At 36.3% G+C, this 19,318-nt stretch overlaps 1 protein-coding gene and 1 long non-coding RNA gene across 4 annotated transcripts in view; both read right to left on the minus strand.

The window, feature by feature from the left end:
• Positions 1–2,133: 2,133 nt before the first annotated feature.
• Positions 2,134–2,914, minus strand: LOC142228416 (uncharacterized). The gene is made up of 2 exons (XR_012720155.1): positions 2,721–2,914; positions 2,134–2,654 (listed from the first exon to the last, which is right to left on the minus strand). It is a non-coding gene; the product is annotated as an uncharacterized LOC142228416 (long non-coding RNA).
• Positions 2,915–10,270: 7,356 nt separating this feature from the next.
• LOC142228417 (regucalcin-like) overlaps positions 10,271–19,318 on the minus strand; it is a 51,445-nt gene continuing 42,397 nt past the window's right edge. For all 3 annotated transcript variants that reach the window (XM_075298849.1, XM_075298848.1, XM_075298847.1), the window contains exons 2-4: positions 10,770–11,358; positions 10,561–10,699; positions 10,271–10,490 (exon numbers count right to left, since the gene is read on the minus strand). In XM_075298849.1, coding sequence (XP_075154964.1) covers positions 10,298–10,490; positions 10,561–10,699; positions 10,770–11,358 — 921 coding nt within the window. In that variant the 3' untranslated portion in view covers positions 10,271–10,297. The remainder of the gene's footprint in view (positions 10,491–10,560; positions 10,700–10,769; positions 11,359–19,318) is intronic.

Raw genomic sequence — 19,318 nt, forward strand, 5'->3', positions numbered from 1 at the left:
TTCGTGTCAAAATTTGACGTCTGTAAGTCAATTAGTTTGTGAGATAGAGCGTCTTTTGTGAAGCAACTTTTGTTATTGTGAAAAAATGGAAAAAAAGGAATTTCGTGTTTTGATAAAAATACTGTTTTCTGAAGGGAAAAAATACGGTGGAAGCAAAAACTTGGCTTGATAATGAGTTTCCGGACTCTGCCCCAGGGAAATCAACAATAATTGATTGGTATGCAAAATTCAAGTGTGGTGAAATGAGCACGGAGGACGGTGAACGCAGTGGACGCCCGAAAGAGGTGGTTACCGACGAAAACATCAAAAACATCCACAAAATGATTTTGAATGACCGTAAAATGAAGTTGATCGAGATAGCAGAGGCCTTAAAGATATAAAAGGAACGTGTTGCTCATATCATTCATCAATATTTGGATATGCGGAAGCTCTGTGCAAAATGGGTGCCGCGCGAGCTCACATTTGACCAAAAACAACAACGTGTTGATAATTCTGAGCGGTGTTTGCAGCTGTTAACTCGTAATACACCCGAGTTTTTCCGTCGATATGTGACAATGGATGAAACATGGCTCCATCACTACACTCCTGAGTCCAATCGACAGTCGGCTGAGTGGACAGCGACCGGTGAACCGTCTCCGAAGCGTGGAAAGACTCAAAAGTCCACTGGCAAAGTAATGGCCTCTGTTTTTTTGGGATGCGCATGGAATAGTTTTTATCAATTATCTTGAGAAGGGAAAAACCATCAACAGTGACTATTATATGGCGTTATTGGAACGTTTGAAGGTCGAAATCGCGGCAAAACGGTCCATATGAAGAAGAAAAAAGTGTTGTTCAACCAAGCCAACGCACCGTGCCACAAGACATTGAGAACGATGGCAAAAATTCATGAATTGTGCTTCGAATTGCTTCCCCACCCACCGTATTCTCCAGATCTGGCCCCAGCGACTTTTTCTTGTTCTCAGACCTCAAAAGGATGCTCGCCGATCCCCAGATCGTCGAAACTGAGGCCTATTTTGAGGCAAAACCGAAGGAGTACTACCAAAATGGTATCAAAAATTGGAAGGTCGTTATAATCCTTGTATCACTCTTGAAGGGAACTCTATGTTGAATAATAAAAACGAATTTTGAAAAAAAAAGTGTTTTTCCTTCACATTTCAGCCGAATCTGATGACATTTTCGCCACCAAGAAATTTGCTCTTCCATGAGGCTCCCGAGGTCAAATCTGGGGATCGATTTATATGGGGGCTATATATAATTATGGACCGATATGGAGCAATTTTTGCATGGTTGTTAGAGACCATATACTAACACCATGTACCAAATTTCTGCCGGATCGGATGAATTTTGTTCATCCATGAGGCTCCGGAGGTCAAATCTGGGGATCGGCTATATATAATTATATTATATGGATAAATTTTTGCATGGTTGTTAGAGGCCATATACGCACACAACATAGAAAATGTTAAGCAAATCGGATGAAATGTGCTCCTCCCAGATGTTCCGAAAGCCGAATCTGGGGATCGGTTTATATGGGGGATATATATAATTAAGGACCTATATGGACCAATTTTAGCGCGAATGTTAGACACCATAAACTAACATCACGTCCCAAATTTCAACCGCATCGGATGAAAAAGAGGCTCTGGAGGTCAAATCTGGGGATCGGTTTATATGAGGGCTATATATAATTATGGACCGATATGGACCAATTTTTGTATGGATGTTAGAGGTTATATACTAACACCATGTACCAAATTTTAACCGGATCGGATGAAAATTGCTCCTCCTAGAGCCTCCGCAAGCCAAATCTGGGGGTCCGTTTATATGGGGGCTATACGTAAAAGTGGAACGATACGGCCCATTTGCAACACCATACGACCTACATCAATAATAACTACTTGTGCCAAGTTTCAAGTCGATAGCTTGTTTCGTTCAGATGTTAGCGTGATTTCGACATACGGACAGACAGCCGGACAGACGGACATAGCTAGATCGGCTCGGAATTTGACCACGGCTCAGAATATATATATACTTTATGGGGACTTAGACCAATATTTCGATGTGTTACAAACGGAATGACAAAGTTAATATGCCCCCATCCTATGGTGGAGGGCATAAAAAGAAATCTGCTAATTTTGAAAAAATTGCGTTTTTAATTTTTTAAAAAGTGTTTTTTTTTTTGCCCTTTTGATCTTAAAGGCCTCTCAATAATGCTGGTGAAATTTGTAAATGTTTCATTACTTTTCTAAGCAATTTTACATGTTAATCACACATTGATAGGAATTCACCACTCCTTTAGTTGAAAACAGGAAAGTCAAGGTTGAATTTCAAAATCCAGTGGGTGAGAGGGATACAAAAATATCCTCTGGAACATGCAGTATACCAGACAGGTCAGCATTCATAAACGCAAAATACATGAAGCGATGAATGGCAAAATGGCTAATCAAGGCTTTGAAGTGTAACGCCTCTAAAACACCTTCTCAGCTGGTATCGACAAGGAGTGTTTCATTTGTAATCATTTCATTGTATTTCATTGTAATCATTTGATGCAACTGCGAATTCGAGTACCAGCACAATGCAGAATTTGATGGCTCAGAATTGTAGCTACAAGTAATGAGTCATCCATAAATCTTCGACAGATCTCGAATAAGAAACTGTAAGCAATACAAAATTAATTTAGTTTTTAAACTTAAACGTATATATCTCAAAATAATACTCACAATTACTTCATTTCTTTCTAAATATCCAACGATCATTCTTTCCAGAAGTTCAATATCACTCTTGTCTCTTCCAATACACCATCTCCATATGCGAAAAGTATTCCCATAAATATTGCTGAAAAAAAACTTAACTTTCCAAACCCAAACCCTACTTCGATTTCATTTGATGCAGATTTCCACACAACCCATGAGGTACTGCACATTGTGCGTTGCCTTTAATATTTTACATGGTTTAGGCATCCCACATAGGCCTACAAAACCATTAAAAGCCTTTCGAAATTCCAGCAATGGTAGGCTACCACGATAGGCATTTACCATATATTTTTTCCGTTTGTTCAAATGAGATTTGTGAAAAAACAACATTCTTTCCTATGAAAGATACATTTTTGGACCAAAAAAAATTACCTCATTTCCAGAAACGATTTCCTTCTTAGCAGGCACAATATCTGTGGGGGTTTGACCAACGGCCTGTAAGGGTATATTGGCTTCTATGTTTTGCATTTTACTGAAATGCACAGAAGTCAATATCAGTGAATGAAGATGATTCGAAAACTAGCGCTAGTCTTTCCTCAGTCGAACCCAAACTCCGACTGACCAAGAGCTCAAACGCTACGTGCAAAGTAACATCGGATTGAGATCAAAATCCAAAATTATGGTTACCCCTTGCAATGAATGCGTGCTAATTATGCATGAACATAAAAGAAGCAAAAGCATCAAACCATGGTGGGGGTCCAGCAGAACTTTATTTAAATAAATTGCGAGCACTTCCCCTATTTAATGTCGAACTATAAATATTAGGGTGGATATAGGGCGTAGTTAATTATGTGAGAAATTTAAAATTTCGAATTTTTCCCAAAGACATATTTATCTCATTCATCCTAAGGTTTGCGTTTGATTTGTAACAAATTTTGAATCGAGGTTTTCTCGTTGGGAGAGAAGACCTCGTTGGATGAGGTCTTCTCTCCCTAAGGTTAGGTTAGGTTAGGTGGCAGCCCGATGTATCAGGCTCACTTAGCCTATTCAGTCCATTGTGATACCACTGTGGTGAACTTCTCTCTTATCACTGAGTACTGCCCAATTCCATGTTAAGCTCAACGACAAGGGACCTCCTTTTTATAGCCGAGTCCGGACGGCATTCCACATTGCAGTGAAACCACTTAGAGAAGCTTTGAAACCCTCAGAAATGTCACCAGCATTACTGAGGAGGGATAATCCACCGCTGAAAAACTTTTTGGTGTTTGGTCGAAGCAGGAATCGAACCCACGACCTTGTGTATGCAAGGCGGGCATGTTAGGTTAGGTTAGGTTAGGTTAGGTTTGGTGGCTGCCCGATGTATCAGGCTCACTTAGACTATTCAGTCCATTGTGTTACCACATTGGTGAACTTCTCTCTTATCACTGAGTGCTGCCCGATTCCATGTTAAGCTCAATGACAAGGGACCTCCTTTTTATAGCCGAGTCCGAACGGCGTTCCACACTCAGAAATATCACCAGCATTACTGAGATGGGATAATCTACCGCTGAAAAACTTTTTGGTGTTTGGTCGAAGCAGGAATCGAACCCACAAACTTGTGTATGCAAGGCGGGCATGTTAACCATTGCACCAAGGTGGCTCCCCAAGATCTTCGTAAGAACCCACAAACGAGAACAGGTTTGCTCGTTGAAATTAATTGACCTCAACTTCAGTATTAATTGTAGTGTGAACGCTATCTCATATTAGGCAATAGTTCAGGGTCGGTACACCTACTCATACATACTATTATGCCACCTAATATGCGTGGAACCTCAGTGGGGATCTATAAATACGAATAACTCAATAGAGGAAATGAAGGTCCAAAGAATTCATGGGGAATGTAGATCCGAAGAACTCAGTGCGGAATCTACGGATGCGAATAAATCAGGGGGGAGGGGCGTAAATTCGAAGAACTCTGTAAAGGCACAGTAGATCTGGGGGGCATTAGGTCTTAAGAGCAAACTTGGAGATCTATAGATCCAAAGAACTCAGTGGTGGAGCTAAGTGAGAGAACTCTAGATCCCAATAACTCAGTAGATCACAAGAAACCAGTGGATGAACTTAAATCCTAAGAACTCAGAAGATCCCAAGAAACCAGTGGAGGAACTTAAATCCTAAGAACTCAGTGGGAGAACTGTAGTTCCGAGAAATCTATAGATCTTAACAGTGGGAAATCTGAAGGATCGTCGGGAATTGTCGATCCGAAAAGCTCACCGGGAATCTGCACTTCCGTGCACTGTAGACTCAAGATCTTAGTGGGATAATGTAGATCAAAACAAATCAGTGCCGAATCTTTAGATTCGAATCTGTAAATCGGAAAAATTCAGCTGGGAATCTGTAGATGTGTGGGGGGAAATGCAGATCGAATAAATCATTATGGTACTGTGAATCCGAACAAATCAATGGGAAAATTATTGGTCTAAAGACCCAGTGGTAGAACAGAAGATCTGAAGATATCACGGGGTGAAATGTGTATCCGAAGAACTTATTGCATATATATAGACCCGGAGAAATCAATGACGAACTGTAAATTCAAACAAATCGGTGGGGGAACTATTGATCTCAATGAGGGATTGTAGATTCGAAGAATTTTTTGGGGGAACTATAGATCGGAATAACTCAGTAAGGGAATTGTAGAACCCAAGAACTCAGTGGAGAATCTAAAGGTCCATGGAACTGAGAGGGTATTTCGCAGATCAATAAAACTCAGTGGGGAACTATAGATCTAAAGAACTCAGTGGCGTGACTGTTACATAGATACGAAAAACTTAGCGGGGAGAATGTAGATCCGAAAATCTGTATATCCAAAATAATCAGCTTGAAATCTGAATATCCGTAGGGGGATCTATACATCAAAGAACTCTGTGGCGAACTATAGATCTGAAGATCTCAGTGGGAGACCTTTAGAACCAGGAAGATCTTTGGATCCGAATAAATCAGTACGGGAATTATTTATCCGAGAACTCAGTGGGAAAACTAAACTTCAAGCAGACGATGAGAATCGAAATTCGAAACACTTCTATATGTGTTCCTTGCAATGGATATTTCGCTGATCAACAGAACTCATTAGATCCGAAAAAAATTGAGGGATTGTAGATCTGAAACACTCATTATCCTACATACTCAGCGGGGAATCTCTATATATGTAAGGGGAACTGCAAATTAAGAAACTCAGTTGCGAACTGTAGATCTGAAGAACTCAGCGGGAGATCTTTGTGTTCAAATAAATCAGTAGAGGATCTGCAGATCCGAACAAATCAGTAGGGGAATTATAGATCCGAGAACTCAATGGGAAAACTAAAAACTCAACGCCGACGATCAGCACCTAACCTCAAGCAAAAAAAAACAGTCTGTTCTTTCTACTTCCCGAGTTGGGAATAAAAATTTCTCATTCTGAACGTGAATGAAGTGATAGTCACTCTTCTATAGACTGTTCTTATTGGTAAACGCTGCTATGTATGTTCCTTTATTCCGTGCAATGGATATCAAATGACAAAAAATACTACGCGTTTATCTTCACTCCACACTAATATTCAAGCTCTTCATTCAATCTATGACGGTAAATAGTAGAACTAACTATTATATTTAAATTATGCGTTATAATTTAACACAACAATACGAGTTCACAACAAGGGTTCTCCCCCATAACAAAAAAAAACATACTCAAGTATTTCGCGCAGTGATTGAGCATTTTATGCAGGTTAGTTGAACAGTTGAACAATACAAAATGTTCTCTTTTCAATGCAATTGACTGGTACGGATGGCATGTTGATGAATAGCAAATGTCAATGGTACAGATCACAGATAGAGGAAATACTCGTAGATACATTTTTGGGTGTTCTGTATAGTAATGAAATTGAATGAAAACAAAGATTTATTTATGGTTTATGCAGGTATCGCTGTTCGCATAGGGGTGAGATGCAATAGAGCCATTGAACTGAAAATTAATGCTGATCTACTTTCTATCGCATAACGATTGTACCAAATGGGGTCCAATATGAACTATATCGGTCCATATGTGGATATAGCCCCCATATATACCGGTCTCCCGATTTGACTTCATGGGATCATAGAAGACGCAATTTCTATAAGTCAGTAAAGAGCTGTGCTAACTTTGGTATATATCCGTCCATGTTTTAATATATCCACCACAGAAACCGATCTTCCGATTTAACTTCTGGAGGGCATGGAAGTCACCATTTTTTCCATTTTGTGGAAGACGATAATTTATTAAACACTTGAAATCGCTATATTAAATGTATGGCCTCGACTATCCGTAACAAAACCCAAAATCTATCACAGGACTGGTACCAGTGCTCCAGATTTTAATTACCCCGTTAATGACAAATCCATGTTAAAGTTACCGGTCCCTTCCATAAGTTTTGACCCTAACTGGGACTAGCCCATACACACCAGAGACTAATCTTGTACCGGATTTGATCCATTTTACTACAGACCTGGTATAAACTACAAAACCTTTGCCCGACATTTTAAAGTGAAAAAAACTAAAATTTTCCGATTTACGTGCAATTTACGAACACGCAGAGAAGGAATATGATCACCTCAACCATGTTTCAAGAGCAAAATGTTATTTTTGTATGGTGACCATGTAACATGTTTGTCACTAAAATAATATTTTCTCGTCAAATATAACCTGCTTGCCGAAATCAGATGCATGATTTCAGAGAAAAATAACATGGTTGCGAAAACCATGTCACATGGTCACCACCCAAAAATAACATTTTGCTCTTAAAACATGTTTGAGGTGATCATATTCCTTCTCTGGGTGAAGGACGTGAAATTATGAAATTAATATGGTGTACCTGATTTTTAATATTTGGGTAGGGAAATCCCCTTCCCTTTTCCCGCATTTTTAAAAAATTGCGTTTAAGTTCTCCGATCTTCTAGAAATTTTCTGGGAAGGTTGGCGGAGAGGGGGACGTACCGTCGACCTTCTTTTTAAAGTTCAGTGAAAAACTCCGGTTTACTTGAAATTTGCAAAATACGTGGGGGGAGTTTATGAAATTAATATAGGGTACCTGATCTGTTGATATTTTGACGGGGAGGGTATCTCGCCCTTGTCCGATTTTTCGAAAATTGAATCAAAGTTCTCCGATGGCGGCGTCTCGACAAAGATTCTCTACTTTATTTTGCGATATTTGGTCGGGGAGGGGACCTCCTCTTTGGCCATCCTTTTTCTTCTCCGATTTATTTGAAATTTACAGAAGACATGGAAGTTATGAAATTATTATGCGGAACTTGATATTTGCCGGTGAGGAGGACCTCCTTGCCAGACTTTTTTTTTTAAATTTAGCTTAAGTTCTCTGATATGCTTGAAAACTTCCGGGAAGTTTGGTGGATGTCACTAAACACAGCTTCGCTACTTTATATTAGGGGACCTACATTTTGCTGACTTTTTTATTGTACTAAACAAGTATAAATTCTCATATTTACACGAAATTTATAAAGAAGATGGCGGAGGTTGTGACACAAATATGGGGTACGTGATTTTTTGATATTTGGACGAGGAGAGGGACTTCCACCTCGACTGACATTTAGAAACTTGAAGAAGTTCTCGGGGAATATTGAAGGTGGTCTATAGAAAAAATACCTTGACTTTTTTGGTCGGGGAAGGGGGAGGGGGGTTTGGGGAGTTCACCATTTTTTGACATTTTCAAGGAAAGTGACCGGGAGCCACCGTGGTGCAATGGTTAACATGCCCGCCTTGCGTACACAAGGTCGTGGGTTCGTTTCCCACTTCGACCGAACACCAAAAAGTTTTTCAGCAGTGGATTATCCCACCTCAGTAATGCCGTTGACATTTCTGAGGGTTTCAAAACTTCTCTAAGTGGTTTCACTGCAATGTGGAACGCCGTTCGGACTCGGCTATAAAAAGGAGGTCCCTTGTCATTGAGCTTAACATGGAATCGGGCAGCACTCAGTGATAAGAGAGAATTTCACCAATGTGGTATCAAAATGGACTGAATAGCCTAAGTGAGCCTGATACATCGGTCTGCCACCTAACCTAAACTAAGGAAAGTTGAGGTGGTCTCTAGACATAAATCTCCTACTTTATTTTTCGAAATTTCGATTTCGTCCCATTTTTTAAGAATACGCAAAAACAAAAATTCTCCGATTTACTTGGAATTTACCGATAACGTGGATTTTTCGATATATGATCTGGGGTGGGGAACTCCCTTTTGGAGAATAGTGAAACATCAAAACTTCTTCGATTTACATGGAATTTGTAGGGAAATGGGAGAAGTTATGAAATGAATATGGGGTATGGGGTATGGGGAGAGTGAAGCAACTTTTCCTTGCCTTTTTTTGAAAATTTAAGGTGAAGGGTATTCCTAAATAGGAACTACGAAATTCATTTTTTGATATTTGCTGGGAAGTGGAAGCTCCTTTTTACCACACTTTTTCAAACGAAAAACATAAATTTACACGAAATTGACAAGCAATATAGAGCGTGCTCCAAATCTGGAGATCGGTTTATATGGGGGTTATATATATATAATTATGGTCCGATATTAGCCAATGTTCGCATGGTTGTTTTAGGGTATATACTAACAACACGTACTAAATTTCAACACAATCGGATGAAATTTGCTCTTCCAAGAGGATCCGCAAGTCAAATCAGTAGATAGTTTTATATGGAGGCTATACCTAAAAGTGTTCCGTTAAGGTCCATCGGAAGTTAGCATCATTTCTACAGGGGAGCCACCGTGGTGCAATGGTTAGCATGCCCGCCTTGCATACACAAGGTCGTGGTTCGATTCCTGCTTCGACCGTACACCAAAAAGTTTTTCAGCGGTGGATTATCCCACCTCAGTAATGCTGGTGACATTTCTGAGGGTTTCAAAGCTTATCTAAGTGGTTTCACTGGAATGTGGAACGCCGTTCGGACTCGGCTATAAAAAGGAGGTCCCTTGTCATTGAGCTTAACATGGAATCGGGCAGCACTCACTGATAAGAGAGAAGTTCACCAATGTGGTGTCGCAATGGACTGAATAGTCTAAGTGAGCCTGATACATCGGGCTGCCACCTAACCTAACCTAACCTAACCTAACCATCTCTGCTCAGAATGTCACCACGATCAAGAATATACATAACCCACTGTTCCGATATTCGGAATAGCAAGTCGCAAAATTTTCGTTTGGCGATATTTTCATTGTCCTTAGCTTAAAGTGGCGGCCCGATTTATTTTCAGGCTGACTTATACTATTGTAATACCATATTAACTAAAAGTACCGCTGAACCTACTCGATTATATTCTTATGTTGAACCAACCAGATTGTTCTAAGAACAACAGACTGCTTAAGTTAACATTTTTCTTTGTCCTTAAACATATAAACTTAAAATTTCGCAGTATTCTTTCCAACTCGAGTTTTTCGTTGTCAGTCATATAACTTCTTGCGATTTATGGAAGGTGTAAAAAACATTTTTTTGTGGTATTTTTCATAATCTATTTCAACAATAAACGAAATATCGATCTTATATTATTTGTATATATGTATGTGTGAGTGTGCGAACGCATTGTGTCTTTGTATTGAGGTATTAAATTAAATTTGCATTTTGGTCATGGGCAAACCCTTAGCACCCAAACCAGTAACCTTGAATGTAGTACCAGCAGGATCAGGTTCACCGAAACGAGAGGAAGTGGTCACATAAAGGATATCCAAATTGGGACCACCAAAGGCAGCTGAAGTGATTTGTTTGCAAGGGAATTTAATTTCCAAAAGAACTTTGCTGGTGCTAAACAAATAAAAAGAAGAAAACAAGAAAATAAAATGAAGAGCTTACTTTTCCTACTACATTAACTTACTTGGGATCAACCTTGAAAATGGTATGGCCATTGAAAGTGGCTACATAAATATTACCATCAGTATCAATGGTCATGCCATCGGGTAACAAATGGTCCTTGGGACTGGTCTTGCGTAGATTGAAAACAACTTTGGGGTTAGCTGGAATATAAAACAAGTGATTTTGAAGTCAGATTTTTCTTATCATAAAACTGTGGCAGATTTTACTTACATGCCTTGCCTGTGGCAAAATCATAATCATACTCCTTAACCTCATAATCGGTAGTGTCAATGTAGTAAAATTTCTTGGTTTTCTCATTCCAAGCCATACCATTAGAAATGCCTACATCACTTTTAACCAGTTCCATTTTGCCATCCTTCTCAAATTTGTACAATTCACCATAACGATGTTCAAATTCATCACCCACATATTTCATGGTGCCGGCAAACAAACGACCCTTGGGATCACATTTGCCATCATTGAAACGATTATCGTTGAAACGAGCATCACCCTGTTGCACTTCGAATAGAGTCTTGACAACCTTGGCTGTGGGCGAGACACCATCCCAGGTGATAACAATGACACGACGACCAGCTCCTACCACAAATTGATCGGTTGTACCCTCGACGGGTATAATGAATCCAGCCAAGGTTTCATTTTCGATTTGTGCCTTGTAAACTTTGTTCTCATTGTAGTCGTAACGATAGATTTTGCCAACATGAATATCAACATAGTACAAACTTTGTCTGGCTACATCCCAATGGGGTCCCTCACCCAATTCAGCGTGAGAGTTTGGCAATGCTTCGACTTTGTAAGACATCTGCAAAGAGAAGGCAATAAAATTATCAATCAAAGAAATCAGAATTATTGTGTTTTTCGAGACATTGAAAAAGTTATATTCAGCTAAACATTGAATTGGGCAGCACTCATTGATAAGAGAAATGTTGACCATCTGTGATATCATAGAGCATGACACAACAGACAAAAGCAAACTTTGGGCCTTATAGCTTAAGATAACTGAAACACCTGGACCTTGGTAATTCGAAGTAGTTACTTCACTAAAAAAATATTGACCTAATTTGAAGAAGTTCTTTTTTGAAGTATTTCTTTTCTTTAAAAGCAAATAAAGTTTACCAGAAGCCTTTGATGCAAGACTTATTATTTTGGCTTAATTTGCACTTAAAGAAAACATTTGATAACAAAGGGGAAATTCGTTTGTCGAAAATTTTGTGCTGGAAGGTATTTTGTATTTGGGTGTAGATTTAAAGCAGGGTTTTTGGTTCGGATCCAATACCAAAATTCTTAGGTGTCAGAAATCTTAAATTAAATTGACGAAAGTTTAAATTGTTTTAAAATTTTGAACCCTAAACCATATTATGGACAAATTTCGTAATAACAAGTATATACATCAGTAAGTTCGGCCGGGCCGAATATTAAATACCCACCACCATGAACCAAATATTAGGGTTTCCTTTGAAATTTCAGGAGGGCCGAAGATAAATTTAAAGATTTCACCTATGAGGACTATATTAGATTCTGGATTTATAAGAACCATTTTTGTTTGAGTTTTAGAGGAATCATTAACATCTGAAATCTTAAATCTGTAGATTTTCACCCGAGAAGTAATATCTGGAAATTTTACATTGAGTTTCAAGCAATCTTCATGATCAGAGCGCCTTCTACACCCTCAAGAAGTGAAGTCGGTCTATATGGAGGTATTACCAAATGGACCGATAAAAACTTAATCCGATACACGTTTTTGTGAGCCTAAAATACAAGAATATTTACAATTTCAGAAAAATCGGATAAAAACTACGGTTTCTAGAAACTTAACGAGTTAAATCGGGAAATCGTTCTTATGGGGGCTATACTAAAATATGGACCGATACTCACCGTTTTCGGCACACCTCTTTATGGCCCGAAAATACCTCTAGATTTCCAATTTCAGGCAAATTGGATAAAACCTTCGGATTCTAGAAGCCCAAGAAGTAAAATCGGGAAATCGGTCCATATGGGGGCTATACCAAAATATCGACCGATACTCACCATTTTCGGCACACCTCTTTATGGTCCTAAAATACCTCAGGCAAATGGGATAAAAACTACGGTTTCTATAAGCCCAAGACCCCAAATCGGGAGGTCGTTTTATATGGGGACCATACCAAAACATGGACCGATACTCACAATTTTTGGCACACCTCTTTATGGTTCTAAAGTACCTCCCGATTTCAAATTTCAGGTAAATTGGATAAAAACTGCGGTTTCTATAAGCCCAATAAGTAAAATCGGGAGATCGGTCTATATGGGGGCTATACCAAAATATGGACCGTTACTCAAAATTTTTGGCATACGTATTTGTGGTCCTACAATACCTCTATATTTCCAATTTCAGGTAAATTGAATAAAAACTTCGGTTTGCCAGAATTGGGGATCCTTTTCGATATATCCTGTCTGTCTAGCTTGATATAGCTGATGACACATGATATAGCTGATGACACATAAACATATTCTTGAGCTTATAGAAGCCTTCACATTCATTCGATTTGACTAAAATGTGGATCGTAGGCTTACTTAGGGGCCACAAGATTAGTACGTTTTTATACAATATATAGAAGGTTTTGTCAAAATTTTAGTTCTATAGAAACCTAAAAGGTTAAATTTTATTTCTATAAAATATTGTTAAATTTTATTTCTGTATGCAGAAATAAAGGGTGGTTAAATTGTAAGGGCCGATGTTGAATGTGAACCACACCTAAACGCCAAGTTTTTTTCCGAATTTTATTTGACATTTCTCTATTTCAGACTTACTCAATTTGAACCATGGAGAGATAAACAATCCAACAACGTGTTAAATGGTTCCAAGAAATGGCAACAGTGGATGATCAATTTTCGAAGAAAATCATCTTCAGTGATGAGGCACATTTTCACCTCAGTGGATTCGTCAATAAACAGAATTGCCGCATTTGGGCGAATAAGAATCCAAGAGTGATTGTCGAAAAACCAATGCACCCACAAAGAGTGACTGTTTGGTGCGGTTTATGGGCTGGCGGCATCATCGGGCCGTATTTTTTCCAAAATGAGGCCGGTCAGGCAGTTACTGTGAATGGTGTTCGCTATCGTGAGATGATAACGAACTTTTTATGGCCCGAATTGGAAGATATGGATGTGGACGATATGTGGTTTCAGCAGGACGGTTCCACTTGCCACACAGCTAACGAAGCAATGGCTCTTTTGCGCAACAAATTCAATGGCCGTGTTATCTCACGTAATGGCGATGTCAATTGGCCGCCAAGATCATGTGATTTGACACCGTTGGACTTTTTTCTTTGGGGTTATTTGAAAGAAAAGGTGTACGTCGATAAGCCAGCAACAATTCAAGAGCTAAAGGATGAGATAATTCGGCACATTAACGGCATAGAACCTCCATTATGCCTCAGCGTCATCGAAAATTTGGACCATCGGATGAAGGTGTGCCACCGAGGTCGCGGCGCCCATTTGGCCGATATTTTGTTCCATACATAATTGAGTAATACCAATATATCATAATAAAATAAAATTACAATAATTTCCTAAATAGTTTGTGTTTTATTCAAAATCAACATCGGCCCTTGAAATTTTAACCACCCTTTATATAGACAATTTTGTCAAAAAATTTATTTCTATAGAAAATTTTGTGAAAAATTAAAGAAAATTTTGTCAAAATTATATTCTAAAGAAATAAATATAATTATAGATCTATAGAAACCAAAAAATTTAAATTTAATTCCTATATAAAATTTTGCAAAATTTTATACCTGTAGAAAGCTTTGTAAAATTTTTATTTCTATAGAAAATTTTGTTCTAAAGAAATAAATAGAAATTTTAGTTCCATAGATACCAAAAAATTTAAAACTTTATTCCTATAAAAAATTTTGTCAAAATTTTATTTCTATAACAAATTTTGTCAAAATTTTATTTCTATAGAAAATTTTGTCAAAATTTTATTTCTATAGAAAATTTTGTCAAAATTTTATTCTAAAGAAATAAATAGAAATTTTAGTACCATAGAAACCAAAAAATTTTATATTTTATTCCTATAGAAAATTTCGTCAAAATTTTATTTCTATAGAAAATTTTGTCAAAATTTTATTCTAAAAAATAAATAGAAATTATAGTTCCATAGAAACCGAAAAATTTTAAATTTTATTCTTATAGAAAATTTTGTCAAAATTTTATTTCTATAGAAAATTTTGACAAAATTTATTTCTATAGAAAATTATATCAAAATTATATTCTAAAAAAATAAATATAAATTTAGATCTATAGAAACCAAAAATATTTAAATTTTATTCCTATAAAAAATTTTGTCAAAATTTTATATCTGTAGAAAGCTTTGTCAAAATTTTATTTCTATAGAAAATTTTGTCAAATTTGTTTTCTATAGAAAATTTTGTCAAAAATTTATTTATAGACAAAATTTTGTCAAAATTTTATTTCTATAGAAAATTTCAAAATTTGAAAAAAATTTGAACTCTTAGCTGGGGGGGAATATTTTAAAAATTCTACCAAATGTTCAAGAATTCTACCAATCTACCATTTTTGGTAGAATTCTACCAACTGTGGCAACGATGGTGTATATGAGAGTGCCTGAAGTAACAGTCTGCAATTATAACCTAGCCCAACCAACCTTATCGTTCGATGTTCCTATTTCCCTACATGCTATTTTAGTTGGTTGGGGGTTTAAACAACCCCTTAAAAAAATACTACTATTTCATATTATACATATACAGCAATCCCTCGATTTACGTCGCGTCGGTTTGCGTTGTTTCGATTTAGTTAGTCAAATTTTTCATTCCATCCAACTTCGATTTACGTCGCCATTCGATTTGTGTCGTCGATTTTTTGCCAATTTTATCAGAAACGCCCTCCTTGTAAGTGAAATAACTACCAACAACGAAGACACCGAAACATTTATTTCTGAAATTCTTACCGAAAATTCGTCAAATTCTGATTTATATTGCATATATAACGCAATTTTCGAAGAGGCGATGTTTTTTATATGTATACAAATAACAGTTTCTCATTTGTTTATAAACTTAATTTTTAAACCCCAATATTTTTGAATAATGAACTGTTATTTGTTTCTTTTTTATGTATGAGCAATTTTTAATTCTGTTTACGTCGTTTCGATTAACGTCGTCAAATTCCGGAACCAATCACGACGTAAATCGAGGGATTACTGTATACATTTTTGTCAAGCAACTCATTATAAATAAATTGAAAGTTTATTTATATATAACCTCTTTATGACCGTTATGAGTTTTAACGTCACTCTCATTTTTTAGTAAATTTTTTGCATTGCTCAAGTTTAGCGAATGTCAGAATACTGATTTTTATGACGTTTCGAAACTACGTGCTTGTTGTTTGTATACATACAAACAAGTTATGTTACTCATTCATATTGAAATTTAAATTCCCGTTCCACCCGTTTATAAATTCAGAGTACGAGAGATGGTTGGAAGAAATATTGATCGCATTAATCAGTAACTTAGTTATTGCACCTCATTAACAAAACCCATCTTAACGTTTTATTTCATGTAATAATGATTGACTAGCTTAGAGGAATACCCGTGACATGAAATTGTAGTGACACGCGTGAATAATTTTTCGTGTGTGAGTGAAAAAGAAAATCTGTGAATGTGCTTGAGGCGCCTCCGAAAAAAATCTTCAAAGATGATGAGAATCGTAACGAAACTGCGAATGGCGAACGCTACCGTAATGATATCCAACGGTACCCCATGCCACACAGCTCGCCTAACAGTGGAGTACGATTTGTCAAAATTTTATTTCTATTTCTGTATTCTATAGAAATAGAAAATTTTATTTCTATAAAAAAAAAATTTTCACAATTTTTTTTATAAAAAATTTTGTCAATATTTTATTTACTATATAGAAAATTTTGCCAAAATGTTATTTCTATAGAAAATTTAGTCAAAATTTTATTTCTATTAATATGTTGTCAAAAATTTTTATTTGTATGGAAAATTTTGGCAATATTTTATTTCTGCAGAAAACCTTCCCAGCAAAAAACGCGTTTGCCAAGAAAGTATTGAAAATGTTCTTTTTGGATCCGGAAGTGATGCAAAATCAGCGAAGAAGCGATGAATTTAACATGGGCTTGTCATAGGACGGATGTCCAACATTTCAACATCCGTTGCACTAAATTTGCATCACTTCTTAAGGGATAATGCGAATTCAGTGTTGCGAATTAAGAAATTTAGTCTCATTATGACAAATAAATAATTTTTACAATTTTTTATGATTTTTAATGCATTCTAATGCTTGTCCGGCACTTTTGACATGAAATATTTTCAAAAATTCGAAATTTTTCTAGAATAATCCATTCTAGCATCTAGCATTTTATACGGCAAAATTTAAATAATTTGTACCATTTTATTAATTATTAATATTCTTTTATCCTATTTGAAACAAAAAAAAAAATAAATTTCCCATTAAAAATATGGTTATAAGTTATAAAAAATTGGCTCAAATGAACTTCCTGTGCAGTTCAAATAAAGAACATCTTAGGGAGGACATTTTTGAAAGTGCTTTTAAAGTTGTGCCTTTAGAAGAACTTCAAAATTTTTTTGCTGGGTTGTTAATATTTTATTTATATAGAAAATTTTATCAAAATTATATTTCTATAGAAACTTTAATCAAAATTATATTTTTATAGAAAATTAGACAAATTTTTATACCCTGCGCCATACTGTGGAACAGGGTATTATAAGTTAGTGCATATGTTTGTAACACCCAGAAGGTGACGATATAGACACATGGTGTCTTTGGCAATAATGCTCAGGGTGGGTCCCTGAGTCGATATAGCCATGTCCCTCTGTCCGTTTGTCCGTCCGTCCGTCTGTCCGTCCGTCCGTCCGTCCGTCTGTTGAAATTTTGCACAGAGAGTAGATTTAGCATTGTAGCTATGCGTGCTAAATTTGGTTGAAATCGATTGAGATTTAGATATAGCTCCCATATATATCTTTCGCCCGATATGGACTAATATGGTCCTAGAAGCCAGAGTTTTGGCCCAATTTGTTTGAAATTTTTCACTAGGAGTACAATTAGTAGTGCAGTTAAGTGTGCAAAATTTGATTGAAATCGGTTCAGATTTAGATATAGCTCCCATATATATCTTTCGCCCGATATGGACTAATACGGTCCCAGAAGCCAGAGTTTTACCCCAATTTGATTGAAATTTTGCACTAGTAGTAAAATTAGTAGTGTAGTCAAGTGTGCAAAATTTTATTGAAATCGGTTCAGATTTAGATATAGTTCCCATATATATCGTTCGCCCGATTTACACTCATATGACCACAGAGGCCAATTTTGTGCTCCGATTTAGTTGAAATTTTGCACAGGGAGTAGAATTAACATTGTTGCTATGCGTGCCAAATTAGGTTGAAATCGATTCAGATTTAGATATAGCTCCCATATATATGTTTTTCTGATTGCGACAAAAATGGTAAAAATACCAACGTTTTCCTTGTAAAATCGCCACTGCTTAGTCGAAAAGTTGTAAAACGACTCTAATTTTCCTAAACTTCTAATACATATATATCGAGCTATAAATCATAAAAAAACTTTTGCGAAGTTTCCTTAAAATTGCTTCAGATTTAAATGTTTCTCACATTTTTTTTTACTAACATTGTGTTCCACCCTAGTGCATTAGGTTAGGTTAGGTGGCAGCCCGAAGTATCAGGCTCACTTAGACTATTCAGTCCATTGTGATACCACATTGGTGAACTTCTCTCTTATCACTGAGTGATGCCCGATTCGATGTTAAGCTCAATTACAAGGGATCTCCTTTTTATAGCCGAGTCCGAACGGCGTTCCACATTGCAGTGAAACCACTTAGAGAAGCTTTGAAACCCTCAGAAATGTCACCAGCATTACTGAAGTGGGATAATCCACCGCTGAAAAACTTGTTGGTGTTCGGTCGAAGCAGGAACCATTGTACCACGGTGTCTCATCATTAGCCGACTTAAATTTTGAGTCTATAGATTTTGTAGAAGTCTATCAAATTCTGTCCAGATCGAGTGAAATTTAAATGTATGTATTTGGGACAAACCTTTATATATAGCCCCTAACACATTTGACGGATGTGATATGGTATCGAAAATTTAGATCTCCAAAGTGGCGCAGGGTATAATATAGTCGTCCCCGCCCGACTTTAGACTTTCCTTACTTGTTTTATTTTATTTTATTTCTAAAGAAAATTTTATTTCTATAGAAAGTTTTGTCCAAAATTTTATTTTTATAGAAAATTTTGTTAAAAATTTATTTCTGTAGAAAATTTTGTCAAAATTTTATTTCTATAAAAAAATTTTCAAAATTTTTTTTTTATAGAAAACCTTGTCAAAATTTTATTTATATAGAAAATTTAATCAAAATTATATTTCTATAGAAAATTTAATCAAAATTTAATAAAAATTATTTTTATAGAAAATTTTGTCAAAATTTTATTTCTATAGAAAATTTGACACAATTTTTTTATTTTATTTTATTTTATTTCTAAAGAAAATTTTATTTCGATAGAAAATTTTGTCAAAATTTCATTTCTATAGAAAATTTTGTCAAAATTTTTTTTCTATAGAAAATTTTGTCAAAATTTTATTTGTAAAGGGTGATACAGTCAAAATTTGGTCAATATAAACTTGACGTATTTCTTTCAATTTTCATTTAAAAAACCTGAACACCCCTCATTTTGAAGGTGTGTGTGTGTGTATAATGTTGCTCCT

Source organism: Haematobia irritans, chromosome 3, assembly GCF_050003625.1.
Source record: "Haematobia irritans isolate KBUSLIRL chromosome 3, ASM5000362v1, whole genome shotgun sequence".
Lineage (NCBI taxonomy): Eukaryota > Metazoa > Arthropoda > Insecta > Diptera > Muscidae > Haematobia > Haematobia irritans.